At 41.2% G+C, this 23159-nt stretch overlaps 1 protein-coding gene and 1 long non-coding RNA gene across 11 annotated transcripts in view; one reads left to right on the top strand and one right to left on the bottom strand.

The window, feature by feature from the left end:
* Nucleotides 1–23159, bottom strand: part of Git2 (GIT ArfGAP 2) — a 53106-nt gene that overhangs the window by 9377 nt on the left and 20570 nt on the right. For 2 of the 10 annotated variants that reach the window (XM_042669558.1, XM_042669564.1), the window contains exons 8-16: nt 22758–22803; nt 21529–21580; nt 17729–17801; nt 17382–17479; nt 14916–15027; nt 12650–12792; nt 10753–10902; nt 5161–5409; nt 3562–3651 (exon numbers count right to left, since the gene is read on the bottom strand). In XM_042669558.1, coding sequence (XP_042525492.1) covers nt 3562–3651; nt 5161–5409; nt 10753–10902; nt 12650–12792; nt 14916–15027; nt 17382–17479; nt 17729–17801; nt 21529–21580; nt 22758–22803 — 1013 coding nt within the window. Of the gene's footprint in view, nt 1–3561; nt 3652–5160; nt 5410–6453; nt 6700–10752; nt 10903–12649; nt 12793–14915; nt 15028–17381; nt 17480–17728; nt 17802–21528; nt 21581–22757; nt 22804–23159 lie in introns of those variants that run through there. The other 8 variants (XM_042669559.1, XM_042669560.1, XM_042669563.1 and 5 more) reach the window with 8 other exon arrangements.
* Nucleotides 6378–20159, top strand: LOC122099007. The gene is made up of 3 exons (XR_006145834.1): nt 6378–6459; nt 14606–14616; nt 20147–20159. It is a non-coding gene; the product is annotated as an uncharacterized LOC122099007 (long non-coding RNA).

Genomic DNA, 23159 nt, shown 5'->3' on the forward strand with positions numbered 1-23159 from the left:
TTAAATAAACTGTAAAAGTGACTCAGAGCTGTTCCAGCAGGAGGGAATCTAGAAAATAGAATTAACTGCCCTCAAATTCCACCTTTCTTTTTTTTTTTTTTTTGGTCTGTTTTTGGTGCCAATCCTGGGGATTGAACTCAGGGGCCTGGATGCTGTCCCTGAGCTTCTTTTGCTCACGGCAAGTGGCTCTACCACTTGAGCCACAGCTCTACTTCAGGCTTTTTGGTAGTTAGAGCTAAGAGTCTCATGGACTTTCCTGTCCAGGCTGGCTTCAAACCATGATCCTCAGATCTCAGCCTTCTGCGTAGCTAGTATTTCAGGTGTGTGCCAACAGCAGCTGTGTTTTTTTTGTTTTTTGGCCGTTGTGGGGTTTGAACTCTGGGCCTGGACGCTGTCCTTGAGCTCTTCAGCTCAAGGCTAGCACTCTACACTTGAGCCACAGAGCCACTTCCAGTTTTCTGAGTGGTTTATTGGAGAAAAGAATGTCACAGGCCGGGCGCTGGTGGCTCAAGCCTGTAATCCTAGCTACTCAGGAGGCTGAGATCTGAGGATCATGGTTCAAAGCCAGCCTGGGCAGGAGAGACCGTGAGACTCCAATCTCCAATAAACCACCAGAAAACCGGAAGTGGCGCTGTAGCTCAAGTGGTAGAGCGCTCGCCTTGAGCTGAAGAGCTGAGGGACAGTGCCCAGGCCCAGAGTTCAAGCCCCACGACCGACAAAAAAAAAAAAAAAAAGAATGTCACAGACTTTCCTGCCCAGGCTGGCTTTGAACTGCAATCCTCATATCTCAACCTCCTGAGGAGCTAGGATTATAAGCATGAGCCACTGGTGCCCTACTTTTTTGTTTTTAAGACCAGACTGAAGTCAGGACCTTGAGAGGCAAGTGCTCTTCCACTGAGTTAAATCTCCAACCCCATTGTTTGGAGTTTTTGAGACAAGGTGTTACTATATATAGTCTAGACTGGCCTTCAACTAGTAAATATTTAAGCCTCAGCCTCATGAAGTTCCCAATTTTTATAGTGGATATTTTTACTTTCCTTGATAGAGATTTGATAATTGCAGATGAAACACATTATTCACAATGATTAAAAGTACCAAATTTCATTTAAACATTTTAAAAGAGTAACAACTTGTGTACCAACTGAAAGTACTCAGGAAATACTCCTCAAGCACAGAAAACAACTGCCCAGGAAATTAGTTACTTACATGCGAAGTCTTTCATCGTTGTCAACAAATGCATTCAGGATTTCAGTGTAGCCAGCATTGAGTTTTATGAAAATTATTGTGAACATGCAGAGCCAGGAGCTACTTGTTAAAAGTACTGCTCTCTCAAAGCTGTTAATGGAAAAGTTACCTCATAGGCTGGTGCTGGTTCGGTTTATTTAATAAACTTGCAGTTTGTTTTGAATACAAGACATGCCATAAAAATCTGAACCTGTGATGAAGATGTCAGGAACAACACAACTGATCTGTTTAAATGACTGTTTTTGTTTATGTAAAGTCATCTCAGCAAACAGGCCTGGCAAGATTTTTCTCCCATATTGGGGTTTGAACTTTTTTGAAATTACCAAAAAATAAAAATAAATTTAAATACCACAAAATTTCAGTGGACAAAGGTTTGCTCAACTTTCATTAACAAAATTTCAAATGAGATACTTTGTTAGTATTATTCTGTCTTTTTGGGTTTTTTGGTGCCAATACCAGGGCTAGCATTCTATCACTTGAGCCATACCTCCAGTCTAGTTCTTTAGCTGTCTCCAATTCACACTTCTTTGCTCAAGCTGGCAGAGAACAGCTGGCTTTGAACAGTGATCCTCTGATCTTAGACTCCTGAAAACCTATGGTTAGAGGTGTAAGCCACTGGCACCTAGCTATAGTTCAGTTCCAAGGCTATGAGGACTACTACATCAAGATTTTTTGTTGTTGTTGTTGGTCATGGGGGCTTGAACTCTAGGCTTGGGTGCTATTCCTGCGCTCTTCAGCTCAAGGTGAGCGCTCTACCGCTTGAGCCATAGTACCACTTCTGTTTTCTGGTGGTTAATTGGAGATAAGAGTCTCACAGACTTTTCTGCCCCAGCTGGCTTTGAACTGTGATCCTCAGATCTCAGCCTCCTCAGTAGCTAGGGTTACAGGTGTGAGCCATCGGTGCCTGGCCAAGATTTTTTTTTTCAGTACTGGATTTTGATCTTGGGATCTTATGCCACTAGCATGGTTGTTGTGCTGGTTGTTTCTGAGACAGAGTAAGGCATGCACCTGCTCCCTGATCCACGTATTTTAGTTTCCTGGTCATAGCTGATAGCTGTAGATAACTATAATGTGCCATCATACCCAGTTCTCAGTTGAGAAAGGGTCTAGTGAAATTTTCTGCTTGGCCTGGCCTCAAATCTCAACCCTCCCAATCTCTGGCTCCCAAGTAGCCAGGATTACAGATGTAAGCTACCCCAGTACCTGGCTAAAAATTATTTTCAATAGACTACTTCAAAGTACAGTTAGATATCTCCAAAGGGTCTTGTTACATGCCATTGGCAATGGATCACTGCTAGGTGTGGAGGGAATGGCCAAAAGTACAGTGCAAATCCCACCTTGTCTGTAAAGGTGGCCCCAGCCACCTTCCCTCCTCTCTGCTTTAACTTCCCATCATTAAAAACACCTTATGCTGGCACCTGAATGCAAGTCTTCAAAGCTTGGTCTCTTTCTATAGCTTTCCCAGGTAAATACATGCAGACATGTTCTCTTTGTACATGAAAGCATTCTAAAAAACAAAACCCAACTACCTTTATGAAGAGGGACTGTGCCACTTAAATCCTTAGGACCCTTTACAGGACTTAGTAAAGGTAGGCAGGAGAAGCTGCTTAATAAGCTTGTGGTACTTCCTCCTCTCAAGACGCTTAGTGGGTCACATATCCAGCAGGCCCCAGCAGGCCAGGTCTACCCAATCAATCCAAGTCAAGTCTGATGCTCACAGCTGCCAGCACTCTTTCACTATGGTTAAGTGTGCCAATTCCGGTTCCGGTTCCGGAGTTTAGCAGCTAGCAGTTAAAAAAAAATTTTTTTTAAGTTTTTTTTTTTTTTTTTTTTGGTGCCGGTCGTGGGGCTTGATCTCAGCCTCCTCAGGAGCTAGGATTACAGGCATGAGCCACCAGCACCTGGCAAAAAGTATGTTTTTGTGTTAGCCCAAATACAACAATATTAATGTTAACTCTAGCTCTGAATAAATTGGACAGATATTTCCTATGACAAGTATGTAACCAGCAGCCAGCTAATTTTTTGATTAAGACATTATGCTCAGAATTAATGGTATGAGATGATTTACAACCTTTTGTTAAATATGTGAAAATCAGCAGTGTGAGGTTAGAAGTGATGCTGTCTCTCTACACGTATGCGTGCGTGTGTGCATGAGTGCGTGCCCGCTGTGCTGTGAGAAACCAGGAGGGAAGCTCTGCCTCATGCAGGACAGAGGGCAGTTAGCAAGGGACAGGGACAGGAGGGTCAGCACCCAAGCACAAAGCGCCCAGGAGCTCTGCCCCTCCTCCAGAGCAGACCATTCAGAGTGTACTTAACCCTTCGGGCGCTCTCATCCCTCGACCAGGAAAGTGTGGAGGGGAAGGAAGGCAGAGACGAAGAGGAGGTCACAAGTGCACTCCTCCCAATCTAGAAGGGGAAAGAGAAACAGGCTCGGGAAAATACAAAACCAACAAACCCCTGAATACCTACCCTGGCTGCAGGAAAAGAACCCAAGGAAACAACATACTACAACTCGGGAAGCCATGATGTTCAGACAACACAGGCTTTGAGGTGTTTAATCCCTTGGGGAAATTGTTCACAATTTAACAGGCTTACCTTTCCTCAAAGGAAACAGTATCACCTAGCACCTTCCTTACAATCACTGGTATTTTTTTTTTAATGGCTAGCATAAATTGCTATTTCTTTTTTCAACCAGAACCAATATGAAGCAAGAAACCATACAAGTGATTACTAACTGGCATATGCTATCATTGTAATCTTTAGAGGTGACAGAACTTTGAAATGACACCCTTATATTCTAAGTGCTTATGAAATAGAGTGTGGAGCTAAGGAAAGTGGCTTTTCCTAAGCTGCTTTCAGTTATACCAAAGAAAGGTCATTTTCACTTAGTTCAAAGGCTCTCACTACACTAAATGCATCAAAACAATTGCCTTCCAAGCTAAACCCCAACAATCTCAAGAGCTCAAACTATGCAATCCCAGTTACATACAACAGTACTATAATTCCACTACTCTTAAGTCTGACAAAATTAAGCTAGGCTTAATTTACTAGATCATATATATACTTTACTCTGCATTTACTCTGATAATTTTTGAAATGCATACAATAGCTGTTGACACTCAAGCTGTTGACACTCTGAAGAAAGCATTTAAAAAGTTTAAAATTTCTGTAACATTTTGCCAAAAATACATTTTTATAATAAATTCATCCTGAAGAAATATGATTTGAAAACATCAGAACATGACACTCATTGTAAAATAAGATGGTTGAGACTTTGCTTCAGAATGGTTTTTGGAGTTTCACACTTGAAAGGTGGATCCAGAGCCCTTATACCTCATCGTTATGAGATGACGAAGCCACACTTCCTCCAGGAAGAGCAGGCCAAGGATGTGGAGCCTAACCCAGCAGGTGTGGACAAGTTGTAAGGCCTGGAGCTTTCAGGATGTGCCTTAGCATGCCAAACCACAGGGACCATCTGCTCGTGAAGTATGTGAAAAGACACTCTGCATTCTAAAGGGAGCAGTTTGTAAAGAGGAAGACACTCTACTAGTGGCCTTTATTATTATTTTATTTTTTTGGTCAATTGTGGGGCTTGAACTCTGGGCCTGGGTGCTGTCCCTCAGCTCTTCAGCTCAAGGCTAGCACTCTACCACTTGAGCCACAGCGCCACTTCCGGCTTTTTCTGTTTATGTAGTGCTGAGGAATCGAACCCAGGGCCTCATGCATGCGAGAGGCAAGCACTCTACTACTGAGCCACCTTCCCAGCCCCTGGCCTTTATAATATAGCAAATACAAGAGCAACACTTAGAGCCCAGTTTGGCAAAGCAGAGGCACAAGCTTCTGCAAGTTCAGTAGAGGGAACAGAGTAGTGAGGTTGCACATAGTAAACATGGAAAAGCTAGTGGTATTACTTACGTGTGCAGGGAAGGGCTGGAGTCTTGTCCTGCTTTCCTCAGGATGGTTTGCTTCTCCTATTGGGAGATATGGTTTCTGACCTGATCCCGTCTCATACATGGACATGGGCCTACTGCCCCGGGCAGATGGACGTCGCTTTAAGGAGGAGTGGTTGGAAGTGTCTGGGTACTCAGAACCAGTCTGCACTTGATAGACATTGGTTGTGGCCTGTTTCCTGAGGCTCGAGTTCTCACTCTGGAGTGTTTGAAGCTGAAAGAAATGTTTGGCAGTGGGACTGTTTTTCCATAGCAAGCAGACAAAACAAACAGCAAGTAAACAAACACAACTACCAGCTTAAAACAGAACAATAACAGCTGGGTTGAAGGTAAAGAAGCAACTATAAACAAGAACTCTTTCTGGAATAAATAAAATGCACTCTACTCACTTTACCATACAGGCTAATTAGTTTCATTTCTGAATGTGGGAAGAGTTGTAGTTTGGGAATTTGAAAAACTAAATGTCTAACCACTTAACATTTTGTCATGGTGGGGCAGGGAAACATTTGCAGGCAAGCTGTATTCTAGATTGTTCTAAGGCTGTCTCAGGCAAGGGCCTGAGACCATTAAAACATCACTGAAGTGCTTTTCAAATGAACCCTAAGCAATTTGCAAATGCCAAGAGTGACAGCACACACCATGGAAGCAGCAGGAAGATAAGTAGGATTGCTCTGCAAAGCAAGAAAGACAATGAGTTCAGCTATGATAAATCAGATCACCTACTGCTTTCCAAAGAGCCAACAAGAAAAATTATGATCAGCAAGTTTTTATTACATAATACTCTTGGTATTCCAAACAATTCAGTGCTTTCTAAAAAATAAGAGGGAAAACTGAATCATGGTAAGTTTGCTATATTAATAGATCACAAAGAAAACTGGAAACCTATGGAACTGCGTTAGTATCTTCACATGAAGGAAATGTTCCACGTAGCACACTTGCTTCCCTCTGGTGATCCTTTTTTTTTTTGGCAGGGCTGGAGTATGTGGCCTGTCTCTCCTTAGGTTTTGTCACCCAAAAACCATGAATATGGTGGTGTCAGCTTTAGCAGTTTAATCTGCTTGATACCCCATCCCCATTTTAGTTAAGACACTGTCATTTGGAGGCCCTGAATGTTCTTTCCATTCCTCACATGAAGGCTGCTTCACAGTTAAGGGATCAGCAAGACTTTGTAGGGCTTGTTATCATCCAGCAATTTAAACACAAGTAGCTATGTCCATCTGCACAGGTCTGTCTCCACTGCTGCACCTTCATCTTCCATGCCATTGTGGTTTGAGTTCAGCTGTCTACTCTTAGAGAAAGAGATTGTAAACTCTGACCAATTCCCCTCCGGACCAAGGTTTAAATCCACAGGCAATCATATCTGCACCAGGAGATCCTCACTTCCCAATAGCAAACTCATGCAGTATTAACGGTCACTTTCAATTTTTATTTATAAAGCATGACCAGTGAAAAATGCACCAATACTGGCTGGTCCTCTTCATTAAATAGCATCCTTTCCAAGCAACTGTTGAATGTGAAAGATCAGAGATAAATCATGCCACGTTGTCAACTTCATTGAAAATTGTATGTAATTTTGAAATAATAACATCTTTGCTATGTACGCAAATTCCTTTTTTTTTGCCAGTCCTGGGGCTTGGACTCAAGGCCTGGGCCCTGTCCCTGAGCTTCTTTTGCTCAAGGTTAGCACTCTACCACTTGAGCTACTTCCAGCTTATTCTGAAGAGTTTATTGGAGATAAGAGTCTCAGATTTTCCTGCCTGGGCTGGCTTCAAACCGTGATCCTCAGATCTCAGCTTCTTGAGTAGCTAGGATTACAGTGAGCCACCAATGCCTGAAATGAATTCCATATCTTTACTAGTGCTAAAATTATGTGGAAGTGTAGTTTCCTGCCTCTTGTATAGAAAGAGTTCTTCCTCTGGCTTCTTGAAGGGTAAGCCATGAGAGAATGATTGACTGCTTCTACTTCACCAAGGCTTTCGAGGGTGCAATGTGTATCTGTAACCTCCTCTCATAAAGAGAAACATATGCAACACGATGACAGCTTGGGAGAAATCCCTGCATTCCAGGATACAGACAGGCAGGAGATGCATGTCAAAATGATGTGTTGGGAACCTGAAGCCTTAATGAAATGGTCAAGGTCCAAAGAATGAAAAGCCTAAGTGATCTGAGTCTCTCTGCAGAAGACTTAAGTGTACATGTGTTTAGAAAAAGCCTCTGTTCAGACCCAGGCACTAAAGTCAGAAACTACCCCAACATAGTGCATGATTCTGAAGCATAGTGGTTTATGATTTCTGCTTGGATTTTCTGGAATGAGCTATAGGATGGAACCGAGATTCTGGTTTTAGTTTTTAAAAAGCTTAGCACTCTGTATTTATAGAGGTGTCCTTGGATAAATTTTGATGATGCATATATGTAATGCATGATATATAACACATATATCATATTATATATGTATATACGCCTGTAATTTTTTTTGGTTGGTTGTGGGCTTGAACTCAGGAAATATGTGCTGTCTCTCAGCTTTTTTGCTCAAGGCTAGTGGTCTACCACTTTGAGCCACAGCTCCATTTCCAGTTTTTGAGTGGTTAATTGGAGAAAAGAGTCTCACAAGAACTTTTCTACCTGGGCTGGCTTCAAACTATGACCCTCAGATGTCAGCCTCATTACAGGCATTAGCCACCAGTGACTGGCAATGATGCTTATCTTAATAAGAACCAGACTAAACTCTGTTTGGAAGGAGTATGACAGAAAATAAGTTATGGATAATTCAATAGTTTTGGAAACCAAATGTATTTCGAAGAAATGAAGAGATAATTCATGAACAATGGTAAGTTATTTCACTCTGAAATATTTTTTTTTTTCCTTTTTGCCAGTCTTGGGGCTTTAACTCAGGGCCTGGGCACTGTCCCTGAACTTCTTTTTGCTCAAGGCTAGCACTCTACCACTTGAGCCAGAGTGCCACTTCCGGCTTTTTCCGTTTATGTGGTACTGAGGAATTGAACCCAGGGATTCATACATTCTAGACAAGCACTCTATCACTAAGCATATTCCCAGCCTGAAATATTCTTTATCGTGTTTTTGGTACTGAGGTCTGAATTCAAAGCTTCAAGCTTGCCTAGCAAGTGCTTTACCACTTGAGCCATACCCCTAGCCCATTTTGCTTTCACGATTTTTCAGATAAGGTAACCTAGAGCTGGTCTCAGACTACAATCTTGTTTCCTACCTACCAGGAATTTGACTTTTAACTGGGTTGGTGTTGAATTGTGATCCTCCTCACCTCTGTCTCCCAAGTAGCTGAGATTATGAGCATGAACAACCACAGTTAACCTATCACTCTGCTTTTTTTCCCTGGGTGCCAGTACTCAGAATTGAACTCAGGGTCTTGAGCTCTTGCTTGGATTTTTCACTCATAGCTGGAACTCCACCACTTAAACTGTACCTCTAGTCAGGTTTTCTTGTTTATTGTTTTGCTGGTTAATTGGAGATAAAGAGTCTTGCAGGAAATGGCACTGTGGTTCAATGTGATAGAGCACTAGCCTTGAGTGAAAAGGCTCAAGGAAAGTACCCAGGCCCTGAGTTCAAGCCCCACAACTGACCAAAAAAAAAAAAAAAAGAAAAGAAAAGTCTTGCAGACTTCTCTGCCAGGCTGGCTTTGAATCTCAATCCTCAGATCTCAGTTTTTCAAGCAGCTAAGATTACAGGTATGAGTTACCAATGACTGGGCACTCTTCAGAGATACAGGGTTATTATTGCTGGTGATTTCTATGAATACTGAAAGAAGCATTATAGAATAAAAAAGATAACCCTTGATAGATTAAAACATGTCAGCATGTTTCAGAAAAAAGTCAACTAAAAGTTTTTAGTCTGATTTACGAGACAAACTATAATCCATTAAGCAAAAATCTATTCCAGAAAAGGAGGGAAAGCTAGGCCCCAGTGGTTCATGCCTATAATCCTACCTGCTCAAGAGGTTGAGATCTGAGGATCATGGTTTGAAGCCAGCCACAGCAGCAGAGTACTAGAGATTCCATCTCCAATCAAGCAGTGGAAAAGCTGGACTGGAGGTGTGGCTCAAGTGGTAGAGTGCCAGTTGTAAACAAAAAAGCGAGAGAAAGAGCCAAGTGAGAGCATGTAGCCCTGAGCTCAAGCTCTAGTACCAGCACCAAAAAAAAAGGAAAGGAAAGGGCAGAGGAAATGCAAGTCTTGTATGTTACAACAAAGGGGCTGGTCACAGTGGCATACCAGTCTTAAATCAAATCCCAGGTGAAGGTCTACTTTCTTCTCTAGTGAGTACAGTTTAGTTCTTTGGATTTTCTAAGGAAGCAGAATTAAAATGAACCTCATGCCTAAGTCTTGAAAAAGTGTCAATGACAGCATAAAGACACGGGTTACAGACTGTTTCTGCTTAAGGGAAACATCTCTCTCTCTTCTCTCTCTCTCTGTCTCTCTCTCTCTCTCTCAATCTCTATCTGCAACTCTGGGAACTGAACTTAAGGCCTCATGCATACCAGGTAAATACTCTACCACTTTACTCACCTCACACCTCAAAAAAATCTCATTTCTGAAGGGAACTGAAATATGGGAGCAGTACCCACAAAGTCTTGGGTAATATTTGGCATTTTTCAGCTTCTCTTTCTCTGCCTTCTCAGGAAGAAGTAAACATACATGATCTCCCTTAAATGTATGCTTTGCTAATACTTGCCACACTCCTTTTAGAGACTAAGATAGTCATACAATTCTGATTCTCTCAAAGGGGAATGAATGACAAAATGCTCAATGTCTAGGACTATCTCTCGTTGGTATTTCTTCTTGCTAGTACAAATGGGATTCTCTTACTTACTGAGAATCTACCCTGTAGTAGGGCCTGCTCTAGGCTCTTGGAATACCACAGATAAGTGGTTAAGTCCTAGTGACAAGCAAGTGGGGATTAGGGATGGGCTGTCAGGGTAAGAGTGGGTAAGAGCTGAGTGACCATTAGCAAAAAAAGCACGCCTGCACGGCTGGGCTAGGGCTTACGTGCTAATGGGTACACACGCCTGCTGCCCAATCTTATGCATGATGTGATTATTCTTTACAATTAGCAACAGGAAGAATTACATCCTTGCCATGACATCCAGATCCTCAGGAAGCATACATGTACTTGGGTTATTGACTCTGGATGCATTTTTCTTTTTCTTTTTTTTAAGTGTTGGAGACTGACCCCAGGGCTTTGAGCTCATATGCTCTGTATCACTGAACTATATCCATGTAAATACTATATCTCTTTTCTTTATTTGTGGTTCTGGGGATAAAACCCAAGACCTTGAGAATGGAGGCAACCACTTTACCACTGAGCTACATCCCTACCCCTACTCTGGATACATTTGTAAACAAACCTATTTTATATCCAATATCCACACACAATCTGCTTCCAGAAAGACACTTTGGCCCCAAGATGTCTAAAGCTATAACAGTAACTATTTTTCTTCCCTCTGACCATTAACATAGTGCCTGGGATTGACTTCCTTATACTATGGGATCAAAGAATCAACCGTCCTGGCATTCATTAACATGTTACCTTTTTCTGCATAATTCTCAGCTCGTCACTCAAGTTGTTATTCACCTTCATTAGCTGTTGTATCTTGGCCTCAGAAGCCACTAGGGCGTTTTTGACCTCCATAAATTCCTGCACAGTGACTGGTCCATCTGATAAATCTGAATCTAGGCTCTAAAAATAAATTGGGGAAAATGTTCACAATCTGAGATGATAATGTTAAAGTCTAATAGCTAAAGAATTTCCATTTCTGGCTGTGCCAGCTGAATCACAAGTTAAACCAAATCAAGGCTTCTGAGAGTAATGTAAAACTGAAACATAAAAGTAGGGTCCCTATGTTTAAAGTCAATATACTCTGTTGGAGCAGGCAAGCAGGGCTACAAATCTACACTGCTAATGACTATCTGAGGAAGTCTGTCCTATCTTCACGCCTTTTCTTGCTTATTTTCTTTTCTTACTCACTCTTCCATTAATTCACTCATTCCAACATTATTGCACATTAGGCAGTTTCCAGGTGTGTGGGATGTATCAGAAAATAGGTTCCTGCTTCCATGGTGTTTTCATCCCAGCAGCATTAGGAGAAACATAAAAATAATTAAATATACAATGTGAGCAAAAAGTGATTAGAGCTTTGGAAACATACAGGGAAGGGGGCACAAGAGCTAAAGGAAGAGTATAGGTGGGAGTGCATGTTAGGGAGAGCTGGGGTGAGCCTTGATTAGAGGCTACAGAGGTGAAGGGATCAGTCAGATGGTGCCCAGAGGAGGAACATTCCAGCAGACTGCAGAGCTCAGCTAGAGGAAGTAGATGTGAAGACAGGAGGAGGGAGACTGATCAGTCAATGGAGGGAAACTGGCTTCCACTCTGGCAGTCTTGGCAGGGGTTATCTCCTCAATCTGCCAATGGCAGCACGATTCTCACAGTCATGTGAGGCACCTCTAAATCCATCTCCCACTTCATACCTCTACATCTCTCTACCTTCCAGTTCTTCCATTCTCAGAATCCATCAAGCACTTTGCAGGCTACTCCTAGGTATCCACAGCAGATGGGCCCTGGAAAACCCTGCTTCCTCCATGGTGCCTCAGGCTTTCCCACTGGGCTCCTCCAAGCCCAGACCCTGAGGTAGCTCATTCCAGCCCACTTGGACCATATAGGAACATCCTAACCAGGTCCCTCCTTTCACATCTGACCTTTGTCCTCTTGCCTCACCTAAAGCTCCTGGGCTCTCACAGCTTCTGACTAAAGCCATAGTTGTTCATTCTCATGTTACATTCTTCCTGTTATAGCTTTGTGTTCTCACCCCCTCTCCCTGTCTCCCCCCCCCCCCCCCCCACCGCTTTTTTTTGGCTATTCATAACCATCCTTCTATCCTTCTCCCAACAGCCTTGGCTTTTCTTTCTTTCTTCTCAGACTGCCCTGTCCAGTCGTCTTCACAAGCCCAAAGTCCATATAACCTTTCAGGCCTCTCTTATGACCCAGCCATCTACCAAGCTTCCTTAGGTGCTCCCAGGCACTAAGTTCTCTCCTCTCACTCCCCCAGCTTCTGCTTGTGCTTTGTACCTTCCACCATGGTCATCGTTCCTCTCCCAGGCAATGGCCTCATTTGGGAAAGCGTTACCCAAGAAGTTACTTAGCAAATATTTTTTGAGTGACTAGAACCTTTCAGTCATGTCTCACAATCTTAACAGAGGCATGACAGCAGTGGGCTGTGACTGCAACTGTCTCAGAGACAAAAGTCTCTATTTTCAAAACATTTTATCTCTTTTCACTGTTCTTTGGCCAGAACTAACAGTAAGCCCAACTTTACCCTCTTAGTAGCTGTTGCAGGGCTACCCCTTGAGAGACTGATAGGGTAACTCTACAGGGGAAAGAGTTCTGAGAGAAACATGTCTGCCCTTCTGTGTGAGATGTGTTCTCTCACCTTTTGTCTGTTTGCCTTGCTTGCTGTGCTCTCCAAATCGGTGTCTTCATCTGATGCCACACTGTCATAGTCCGGCTGGTCATTATCTTGACTCTCAATACTGTGCTGGTTATTGATTGTTTTCAGTATGAGCTCCACATTGTCTGTCAGTAGAATCAAGTAACTTACTTCAGGCTTAAAATATTTTTCCTTCCAAAAACCTACTGGCATGACTTTTTGGTTACATTTGATACCAATAGAGGGGTAGTAGAAATATAGAGAAATTTGCCTAGAGAAATATAAGCAAATGAAGATGATTCAGAAAGGAGCTGCTTATTAGATTGAGGCGGCAGGTTCCCAGGCTTGCATACGTAGAGCATAGATCCAGATCATGAAGATGTATCAGTACCATTTGATCCTTGTGACATACTTATAAGAAAATGTCAAAACAGAAAGCAAATTAGGACACTGGACCCTTGAAAGTAGGTGCTCAAAGAATAGGGACACTGACATTTAGTTCCTGAATACAAATGAGAATGAGAGAAGAGAAGGTAGAGGAGAAGACGGGGAAAGGCACGGAAAGGAGGAGTAATCCAATGGACATAGAAGTTCTGTTATTAACAGTATGTATTCCATATAGGGCAAGGATGGTTTTACAGGCTCTGACATGCTTGGAATAAAAAAGTTCATAAACTACCCAGGACTATCCAATTTCAGGCAGCTAAAGCTAACCACCAATTCCTAATACTGTTTTCCAGATGGCTTGATAACCGATATCTGAGTAATAAATCGTGGCTTTTTAAAAGGACTATTTGAATTTTTTAAAATATTTAAAACATTTGATGTGATTATAGAAGTAATAAAGTTTTAATATAAAGAATTTGGAAACTAACGAGCCAAGGAAGACAAAAATCATTGCTTCTTTAATGTTTAAACTAATTTTCTTTTTCTTTTTTGTCGGTCATGGGGCTTTCTGGGCCTGAGTGCTGTCCCTCAGCTCTTTAGCTCAAGGCGAGCTCTCTACCACTTGAGCTACAGAGCCACTTCCAGTTTTCTGGTGGTTTATTGGAGATAAGAGTCTCACAGACTTTCCTGCCTGGGCTGGCTTGAACCAAGAGCTCAATAGGATAACAGGCGTGAGCCACTGGTGCCCGGCTTAAACTAATTTTTTTGTTTTAACAGCCTTTTATTTTACAATTAGTATATGCTCATTACCAAAACTCTGGAAAATAAAAAAGAAAGTATATTCTTTAAAAAAAAACTCAGTATTATGAACTTCAAGGTTATTAAATATGTCAAGAAAACTCTGGATTGTGCTTTGATATTTTAGATTGTGCTTTGATATTTTCGATCATGGCTGTCCAATCAGTAGCATAGTGCTAGACACTTACATTGTTAGCATTTTTTTTATTATACAGTGCTACAATGAATGTCCAAATTTAAACTAATTTTTTAATGTTCTTTTTCTTTCAATTTTATTTCTTCTTTTTTTTCTGCCAGTCCTGGGGCTTGAACTCAGGACCTGGGCACTGTTCCTGAGCTTCTTTTGCTCAAGGTAGCACTCTACCACTTTGAACTACTGCGCCACTCCTAGTTTTCTGGTAGTGAATTGGAGATAAGAGTGTCATGGACTTCCCTGTCTGGGCTGGCTTTGAACCATGATCCTCAGATCTCAACCCCCTGAGTAACTAGGATTACAGATGTGAGCCACTGGTGCCAGCCAATTTTTGTCATTCTTAATAGTGATTTTCTAAAGGGATGCTGTGAGCCATAGGTATGTACCCAGCTGGGTACATACCTATGGCTCACACAGACTTTTGGGTTAATTTTGGGGTACAATTTTATAAGGAGAATAAGAATGGGGGAAGGGGAATCATATGTAAGATAAATTTGAATAATAGTTACCAGTTTTGAAATACTTCTAATTTAGCTCAGCTGCAACAGGTAACATTTTGTCAAATTACTAATAAATCATAGGAATGTAAGCTGTTGTTGTCAATGACTGCTATAAATTTAATAGTTAAGACTTAGAAAGCCCAAAGAAGGTGGCTCAGTGGTAGAGCGCTTGCCTTGCATGCATGAGGACCTGGGTTCGATTCCTCAGCACCACATAAGCAAAAAGAAAAAAGCCAGAAGTGGCGCTGTGGCTTAAGCGATAGAGCGCTAGCCTTGAGCTGAAGAGCTGAGGGGCAGCGCCCAGGCCCAGAGTTCAAGCCCCATGACCGGACCCCCCCTCCAAAAAAAAAAGAAATCCCAAAGAAGTACACACTTGGAGCTAGATACTTGCCTTTTGAACTGGAGAGAGGACTGCCCTGCTGTCTCCTCTTGGCGTCACTGAGGATGTCGATGACCAGCGTAGCAAACTCATGGGCATTAAATCGAGCTAATTTCTGTCTGCCCTAAGGGTGAGAATTGGAAATGCAAAAATAAAAACATGCAAAGGTATTTCAATATCACAGCAAACATTAATTTGTTTTCCATGAGAACTATTTGAAAGCATTTATATAAGAAATCTTCTTAACATTTAAATGCTCATAATCTGTGTTTCTTTTTGTTCATACGGATAGAATGGCTCTGGCTCTGGCTGGGAATGTAGCTCAGTGGTAAAGTGCTTGCCTAGTATGCAAGTGGCTCTGGGGTCTATCCTTTTTTTTTTTTTGGCCTGGGTTCTGTTCCCAAGCCTCTCTGTGCCCAAGGCCTACACTCTACTACTTGAGCCATAGCACCAGTTCTGGCTTTTTCTGCTTATGTGGTACTGAGGAATCGAACTCAAATGTATGCTAGGCAAGCACTTTACTACTAAGCCACATTCCCAGCCCTGGGGTCTATTCTTAACACCACCAAAGTAAGTACATAAACAATATGGTTCTCCTTACTGCTTTCCTTCTATTAATGATTTAGTTCTGAAGTAGACTCAGTAATAAAAAAAATTGGAGATAAATTTCTAACTTTCAGGATAAAGTAATAATCCAGATGTTGAGATTCTTAACAGTCTATATAGCCATTAGTCATAAAAACAAAAATTCCAGCCATGTGCCAGTGGCTCATGCTGCAATCCTAGCTACTCAGGCAGGAAAGTCCGTGAGACTCGTATCTCCAATAAACTACTCAAAATTTTAAAAAATTTTTTAAAAAAGGCCAGAAGTGGCACTGTGGTTCAAGTGGTAGAGTGCTAGCCTTGAGTAAAAGAAGCTCAGGGATAGTTCAAGCCCTAGGACCTGCAAAAACAAAATAAAATTTCTTCCTCATCTACTCACCACTTCTTCTCCTGATGGATCTGAAGCTGAACTTCTTTATTTTGCTATACTAGGGATTGAACTCAGGGGCTTTTGTTTATTAGGCAAGCAATATACCAACTTGAGCCTAACCATCTCCCATACCTATACCTAGCTGAAGTTGTTGTTTTGCCAGTCCTGGCGCTTGAACTCTGGGCCTGCTGTCCTTGAGCTTTTATGCACAAAGCTAGCCTTCTACCACTTAAGCCACAACTCCACTTCCATCTTTTTTTTTTTTTTTTTTTGTAGTGGAGAGTCTCAGAGACTTTCCTGCCCAGGCTTGCTCTGAAGCCTGATCCTCAGCTCTCAGCCTCCTGAGTAGCTGTGATTTTACAGGTGTGAGCCAGGAAGCTAAGGATGTTTTATATGCTCTGTTATTATGTACTTTGCTCTGTATGTAAATCTATTTCAGTTTTATTAGAATATATTCTCAGGGGCTGGGAATGTGGCTTAGTGTTAGAGTGCTTGCCTAGCATGCATGAAACTCTGGGTTTAATTCCTCAGTACCACATAAACAGAAAAGCTGGAAGTGGGGCTGTGGTTCAAGTGGTAGAATGCTAGCCTTGAGCAAAAGTAGTTCAGGGACAGTGCCCTGGCCCTGAGTTCAAGCCCCAGGACTGGAAAAAAAATGTGTGTGTGTGTGTATGTATATGCATATGTATATATATACACACACATATATATACACACACACACATTCTCATACAAGGAACTGGGCAAAAAATATGCTTAATTTGGAAGCTTCAAGAGTGTATATTTATATGCATATGTATATATATACACACGTACATATATATATACATATGCATACATACACACACACACACACACACACACACACACACACACACACACACACACACACTCTTCTTTTCTTTGTGTCTCCTTTTATTGGTAGCTTTAGGGCTTAAACTCAGGATCTTGCATGTGCCAGACAGGTATACTCCGCCACTTAAGCCACTACTCCATTAGCTTTTTCCTTTTTAAATGGTTGTTGTTTTTTTGAAAACAGAATTCTCAAAATAATTTGTCCTGCCTTACCAACTCCCCCATCCTCCCTCTACCACCCACCATCCTGGGATAACATGTATATGCAGCATCAAATGCTTTTCTAAAGCATTCTAGAAACTTAACATCTTTTCTGTAGCAGGAGAAAGCCCATCCTGCTCATCATTAGCTTGGAGCTAATGTCAATTTTCCTTCCAGTTGCTTTCTTTGATTACTGGTCAGGTCAAACGTTTCTTGCCATCTGTAAGTCATTTATATTTCTTCTATGAATTGTTTTATATTCATTTTCAGTCATTTGCTCCCATCCACCTCTTTTCTTATCATTTTTTGAGCTGCATGTATGTTTATGTATATACAAGATAGTAGATTTTAATCAATTGAAACACAATACTCATTTTGGAAAAGGGAAATACCATGACATCAACTACTCCTCAAATATCACTACTTAGTTTTCAAATTAAGCCACTTGCCTGGTTTCGTGTTGATGAGTACTCAGGATTGACCGGAAGAAAGGGGACGACGGTTGTCTCAGTTACCAGGGTGCTGTGGTTTTGCGTGGCAAGCCAGACTAGCCAGAGGAAAGAGCCAGAGATAGAATCTCATCACATCTGGGGTGCCACGGCTCCGCTGGGAGGCACAGCTCACACGTTACTAGGGAGACTTGGGGAAGCACACTCTTGAAGCCAACATACGCAAAAGTATATGTTGATACACGCATTAGGAGGACAGGAGAAATTGGGCAAGTAAAACACTGAGGCTGGCAGCTAGACACTGCCTAGTGATAACAGAAGCTTAGGAAAGCCACATGGTAAGTCACCTGCATCAGTCTCTCGCCTGTCAACTTCATCGTAAACATCCATGGCAAGTTCTTCAAACAAATGATTATTTAGCTGAAAGGAAAAAAATATCAGGGATACAAGGGACAATGATTAACACCAGAAGAGGGGACTATGGCTTATTCACCATTTTACCTCCAATGTCTATTCAAAGCTAGTGCCTGGTAAATACCCACTATTAAGCAGATAATATTTCCTCTAGAAACATCTGCCCCCCTCAGCAACATTACTGCTCTGTAACACACAAACAGGGTTGCTGCTACTGAAAAGGCATGGAGTAACTAACACGTCACCTAAAGGCAGGCTCATCCTCTGCTCTCTTTTGACAGTACTCTGTCTCTTCTGCCCTTCAGAGCATTTGTCAAGCCCCCCCAAAAGTAGGCAATCCCAAGTCCTGGTAGGACAAAGTAATGAAAATGTGCTGACAGAGTGGATAAAAAGCACTCAGGCCCCTGTCTGTCTCAGCAGCAGTCCTCCTAGCAAATCATAACCTGACTAACCAGCATGTTGTATGGTGTCAGCTCATGACACAAACAACACACAGACAGAAGGGGCTAACTGACAGCAGCCAGGGACAGGGATGGGATGGGGGAGATCTCTTCCCAACTCAGACAAGTACAAGCCCCTGCCAAGACAGCTCCAGCTGTATCCTTTCCACCTCATGAAACTCATCCTGACACTTGCACTTGTTAATGTTCCCTGCTCTGTGAGGGCAGATGCTGAGTTTGTTATACTTCCCACTATATAGCTCCCATCTGCAAACAGTACCTGCAACTAAGGAAATATTCACTCAGGCTGATCTGAATATCTTTTATGCAGCCATTTAAAATGTTGGTTACAGAGCTAGACATGAGGGGATATAACTACAACCCCAGAACTTAGCAGACTGAACCAGGAAAATCACAAGTTCCAGGCCAGTCTGGATTACATAAGTAGGAAGCCAGCCTGGGCTACAGTGAGACTTGTTCTCAAAAACCAAAACAATTGGGCTGGAAAGGTAGCTCAGTGGTAGTGTTTGCCTTGCATGCATGAGGTCCTGGGTTCAATTCCTCAGCACCACATAAGCAGAAAATGCTAGAAGTGGTGCTGTGGCTCAAGTGGTAGAGCACTAGCCTTGAGCTGAAGAGCTGAGGGACAGTACGCAGGCCCAGAGTTCAGGCCCCACGACCAACTAAAAAAAAAAAAAACAATTTAAATATAAAATTCCTATAACTATATGGTGTTATAAATATAAAACAGGTACAAAACAATCTGTTTTGAAAAAACAACTAAAAAAAACCCTCCATAACACTGAGTCTGAGTTGATTAAGAACTAGTAATTGAGGATCATTCCAGCATCTTTGATTTTTAATTACATTTTTAATTAAAAATGTAAAAGTCTGTTTCTAGACAAGATAATAAGGTTGGGAACTTGAACGTGCTTGGGAAATACCTTCTTTCTCTAAGGAACAACAAACTGATGTTATTGGAAATACCTTGTTTCTTTCTCTAAGGAACAACAAACTGATGTTATTATCACTTAACAATGACAACAGCCAACATTGACTAGGGGTTTACATCTGAGTTATTATGTTAACATCATCATATTTAATACAACCACTTCTATGAAGATAGGATTTACCACTGTTCCACTGCACATACAAGAACACTAAGGCATAGAAGTTAGTAGGTAGCTCAAAGCCACAAAGCTAATTAGCGAAGAAACTAAGATTCAGGTTTAAGCCTCATAAAATGTTAACATTTACTAAGTCATATATACATTGATCTCTGTTATAGTTCTCTTATTAGGGAGAAAGGAGAAAAGAGAGGGAGAGATGGATGCAGGGAGGGAAGGTAGAGGGAAAGAGGAAGAAAGAAAGGGAGGAAGGGAGGTGAGGAGGGAAGAGAGGAGAGGAGGAAGATAATGTAGAATGAATGCTGTTCTGGCATTGTTTAAGTAGCTACCTTCAAGGAAACCACCAAGTCATAACAGCTGATAAAGGCAGCTCCCCCTTATCTAGTAGTTCTAGTCTGATAGGGTATTCTAATTTAATAGTGCTGTTGGTCTAAGGATGCCCTACCTTTCTGCCTGTTCCAGGGGACACCACCAACTTACAGGGTTGGATAAGGTGCTTTGCAGGGCCAAGGGGTACACCTGATTAATCTGACCCACACCCTGAGTTCTTGAGAACCATATCAAACTCTGACCAAGGTATTTAATGCTTGCTGCATGCTAGATACTATAGACATCACCTCAGCTTTCATGGTTTCTAACCTAGCAAATGCCAGAAGAGTCAAAGAGAATCTGGATTTTATCAAGGTAAGTTATATGTAAGTTTATGAGCAATTAAAATGAAACCACACTGGGAGCTTGTTGCTCACACTAGTAATCCTTGCTACTCAGAAAATTGAGACCTGAGGATCGTGGTTTGAAGCCAGCTGGGCAGTAAAAGTCCAAGAGATTTTTCTCCAATTAACCATGAAAAAGCTGGTAGTGGAGCTGCAGCTCACATGGTAGAGCATTACTTTAAGCAAAAAAACTCAAGGACAGCACCCAGGCCTTGAGTTAAGCCCAGGACTAACAGGAAGGAAAAAAAAAAGGAAACCATGTGATATTTTGTGCTTCCAAAGTATATTATCTTAATCATCTTTATACTACATGAGCTCCTAATTTAAGAAAGGCAATAAAACACAGACACACAAAACCATATATATATAGAACAAAGAGACACCAGACAAATTACATAAAACACATTTATTTCATAATACAGTTAAATACTAATAAGGGCAAGTTAATTTTATGTTATTTAACATATGAGGTTTCTAAGAAGGATCTTTTGTGAAAGGAGGAATGAGCAGAAAGTCACAAAATAGGGAAGCTGCCATTTCAGAGTAGGGCTCTGGGTGAGCTGCTCCCTACACTATAGAGAATGCTAAAAGTTATGTTAGCTGAGTAAGGCAAATGTGCAGACAGAATAAGATTCCTGGAAAAGGATTTAAAGACAACAGCTCTTGGTCTCAGAAAGTGTTAACCGATCAACATATAGAGACACATACAGAACCAGATGGAAAAGTAAGACAAGCTCTGAAAGGTGAGAGTTGGATGGCATTCCTTTAAAGGTCACAGAAAGAAGCTATAAATCTTGGATCTGATCCACAAAACAATGAGGACAATCTGGTGGCTACAGTGGCCAGGAAGCACCCTTTGAGGTTTCACGTGAAGGTGTGGACAAAGGGAAATTGTTCTTGGAGTAGTCAGTTTTCTGGGGCTGAGGCTGAAGTGGGAAGTTTGTAAAGACACAGATAAAAATGACTTTCAGATATATATGTGAGTCTGGACCTAAGGTCACGACCAGCTTTTAAAAAGTTTGGATCAATGGTAGAGATGGGCAATGAGAGTTACACCATGGCATAAGTGAATATAGAACTCATCACCTTGCCAGCATCAACTTTTATCATTCCCCAGCATCCTATGTGGCTACCAGAAGTAATTCCAGGGAAAGAAACAGGGAACTCTCCTGAGGGAAACCAACTTCCTAATAACATAGGTGCAGGTTTCACTCTTAACATGACAGAAAAATGGGCGTATTTGAGGCAGAGCCAGTGAATTAGATATGCTAAAGTTAATAGTGCTTTTGGACTTGTTACATATAACAGTGAACTCAACAGTCTGTTTCTAATTTAACATCACCTCAAAACATGAAATAAAGTCATCTAATATAATGGGTAACTTGGACTGACAATAGGTACCACTGGATACATGAATTCCCGTAATAGAGTCCACCAGTAAAGAGATACTCACAGACTGAAGTTTCTTCTTAGCAGCTTTTGCCAATTCAGACAAATCCAGGCTGCTAAGAAAATGTACAAAACAAGTAAGCAAAGAAATAGAACCACATTTGTGAAGTCTGTAGAAGATTAAGATACTCAGGTTATGAAAATATTATTACAGTTAATGAACACTGTCCAACTCAAGCATTCTATAGCCAAAGAGATAAGTAAGGAAATGGAAATAATCTGGCCAAAGTAACTCCTTCTAGAAATACAATAGTTATATAAAATGGTAGAGAAAAAAAAATTGCCCACCAAATCAATGACAAAACAACTGCTAGCTTAATCTTTAGGCCCTTATGTAAGGAGACACAATTTTTCAAGTATTAAAGAAAAGAGCTGTGGATGTGACTCAGTGGTATAATTTCTGCCTATCATGCATGACGTCCTGAGTTCCATTCACAGCACCATCAGAAAAAATAAAAAGAAGAAACTGTGAAAAACTGGAATGGCAAGATTGCATCTAGAATAGCAGGTAATCATTTCATAAACCCTTGACAGTATTTGTACAAAGCCTAAATAGGATTTAAGGTTCATTCCTGTAACCATGACCTCATCTGATTTCACACAGCAAAATTGGCCTTGTATCTGTTCAGCCTATCAGCTAAGAATTGCTTTTATATTTTTAAATGGTTGGGGAAGAGAAAGAATAACAGTTCATAAAATGTGAAAGTTTAATGAAATTCAAGAGTCAGTATCCAGAAATAAAATTTTACTGGAACAGACATGCCCATTTTTACTCAGTGCCCAATTTTTGCTCAATGCTTTTGTCTATAATGGTAGAGCTGAATAGCTACCATAGGCTGTATGGCTCAGAGCCTAAAATACTCATCTGGGCCCTAGATGAAAGAGGTTTACTGATCGCTTATTATGGACAAAGAACAGAAACTCCATGACCCAGAAATATTTGTAAATATAATCTATTGATACAATGTACTATCATAATTGGTTAAAACTGTGGTTATTATTACTGACTCCAATTTCCTTATTAATAAACTCGTTACTTGTGTGCTTTCAAACTTAAGTTTTATATGGTGGTTTACTTACAGCAGTCTTATTTCCACATTGCATAGCCATAAAAGAGAAAAATGTATGGGCTTTGTTAAAACACAAATAAAATATACTGCTCAAGCACTATATCACCAGGGAAATATTGAGGGTGGGGGGCAAATAAAATTGACTGGTATCCAATTGCCTTACCTGTCTGCCATTTGAGGTATTATAAAGTGCTGTCCATTTTTGTGATCTGAAACAGAAACCAAAGTTTTATTCATAGAAATACTAATATAAGGTCTGTAAAAGAACATGCTCATTATTTTCTCAATTTAAATTTTACAGTTAATATTTCCTGTAACTATGAATTTAGGGTAACAGTAGTTGCCAGATTAGCTACAAATCCCTGAAAAACTGTGCAGAATCAAGAATCACCTCCTCTTTTGTTTTTTGTTGGTCCTTTGGCTTGAACTCTGAGCCTGGGCACTGTCACTCAGTTCTTCAGCTCAAGAATAGTGCTCTACCACTTGAGCCACAGCACCACTTCCGGTTTTCTGGTAAAGGCAGGAGCCTTCACCTCCTCTTTTGTTAGACATCATTCAGTAGAAA

Source organism: Dipodomys spectabilis, unplaced genomic scaffold (assembly GCF_019054845.1).
Source record: "Dipodomys spectabilis isolate Male_0828 unplaced genomic scaffold, ASM1905484v1 ptg000499l, whole genome shotgun sequence".
In the NCBI taxonomy this organism is placed as follows: Eukaryota; Metazoa; Chordata; class Mammalia; order Rodentia; family Heteromyidae; genus Dipodomys; species Dipodomys spectabilis.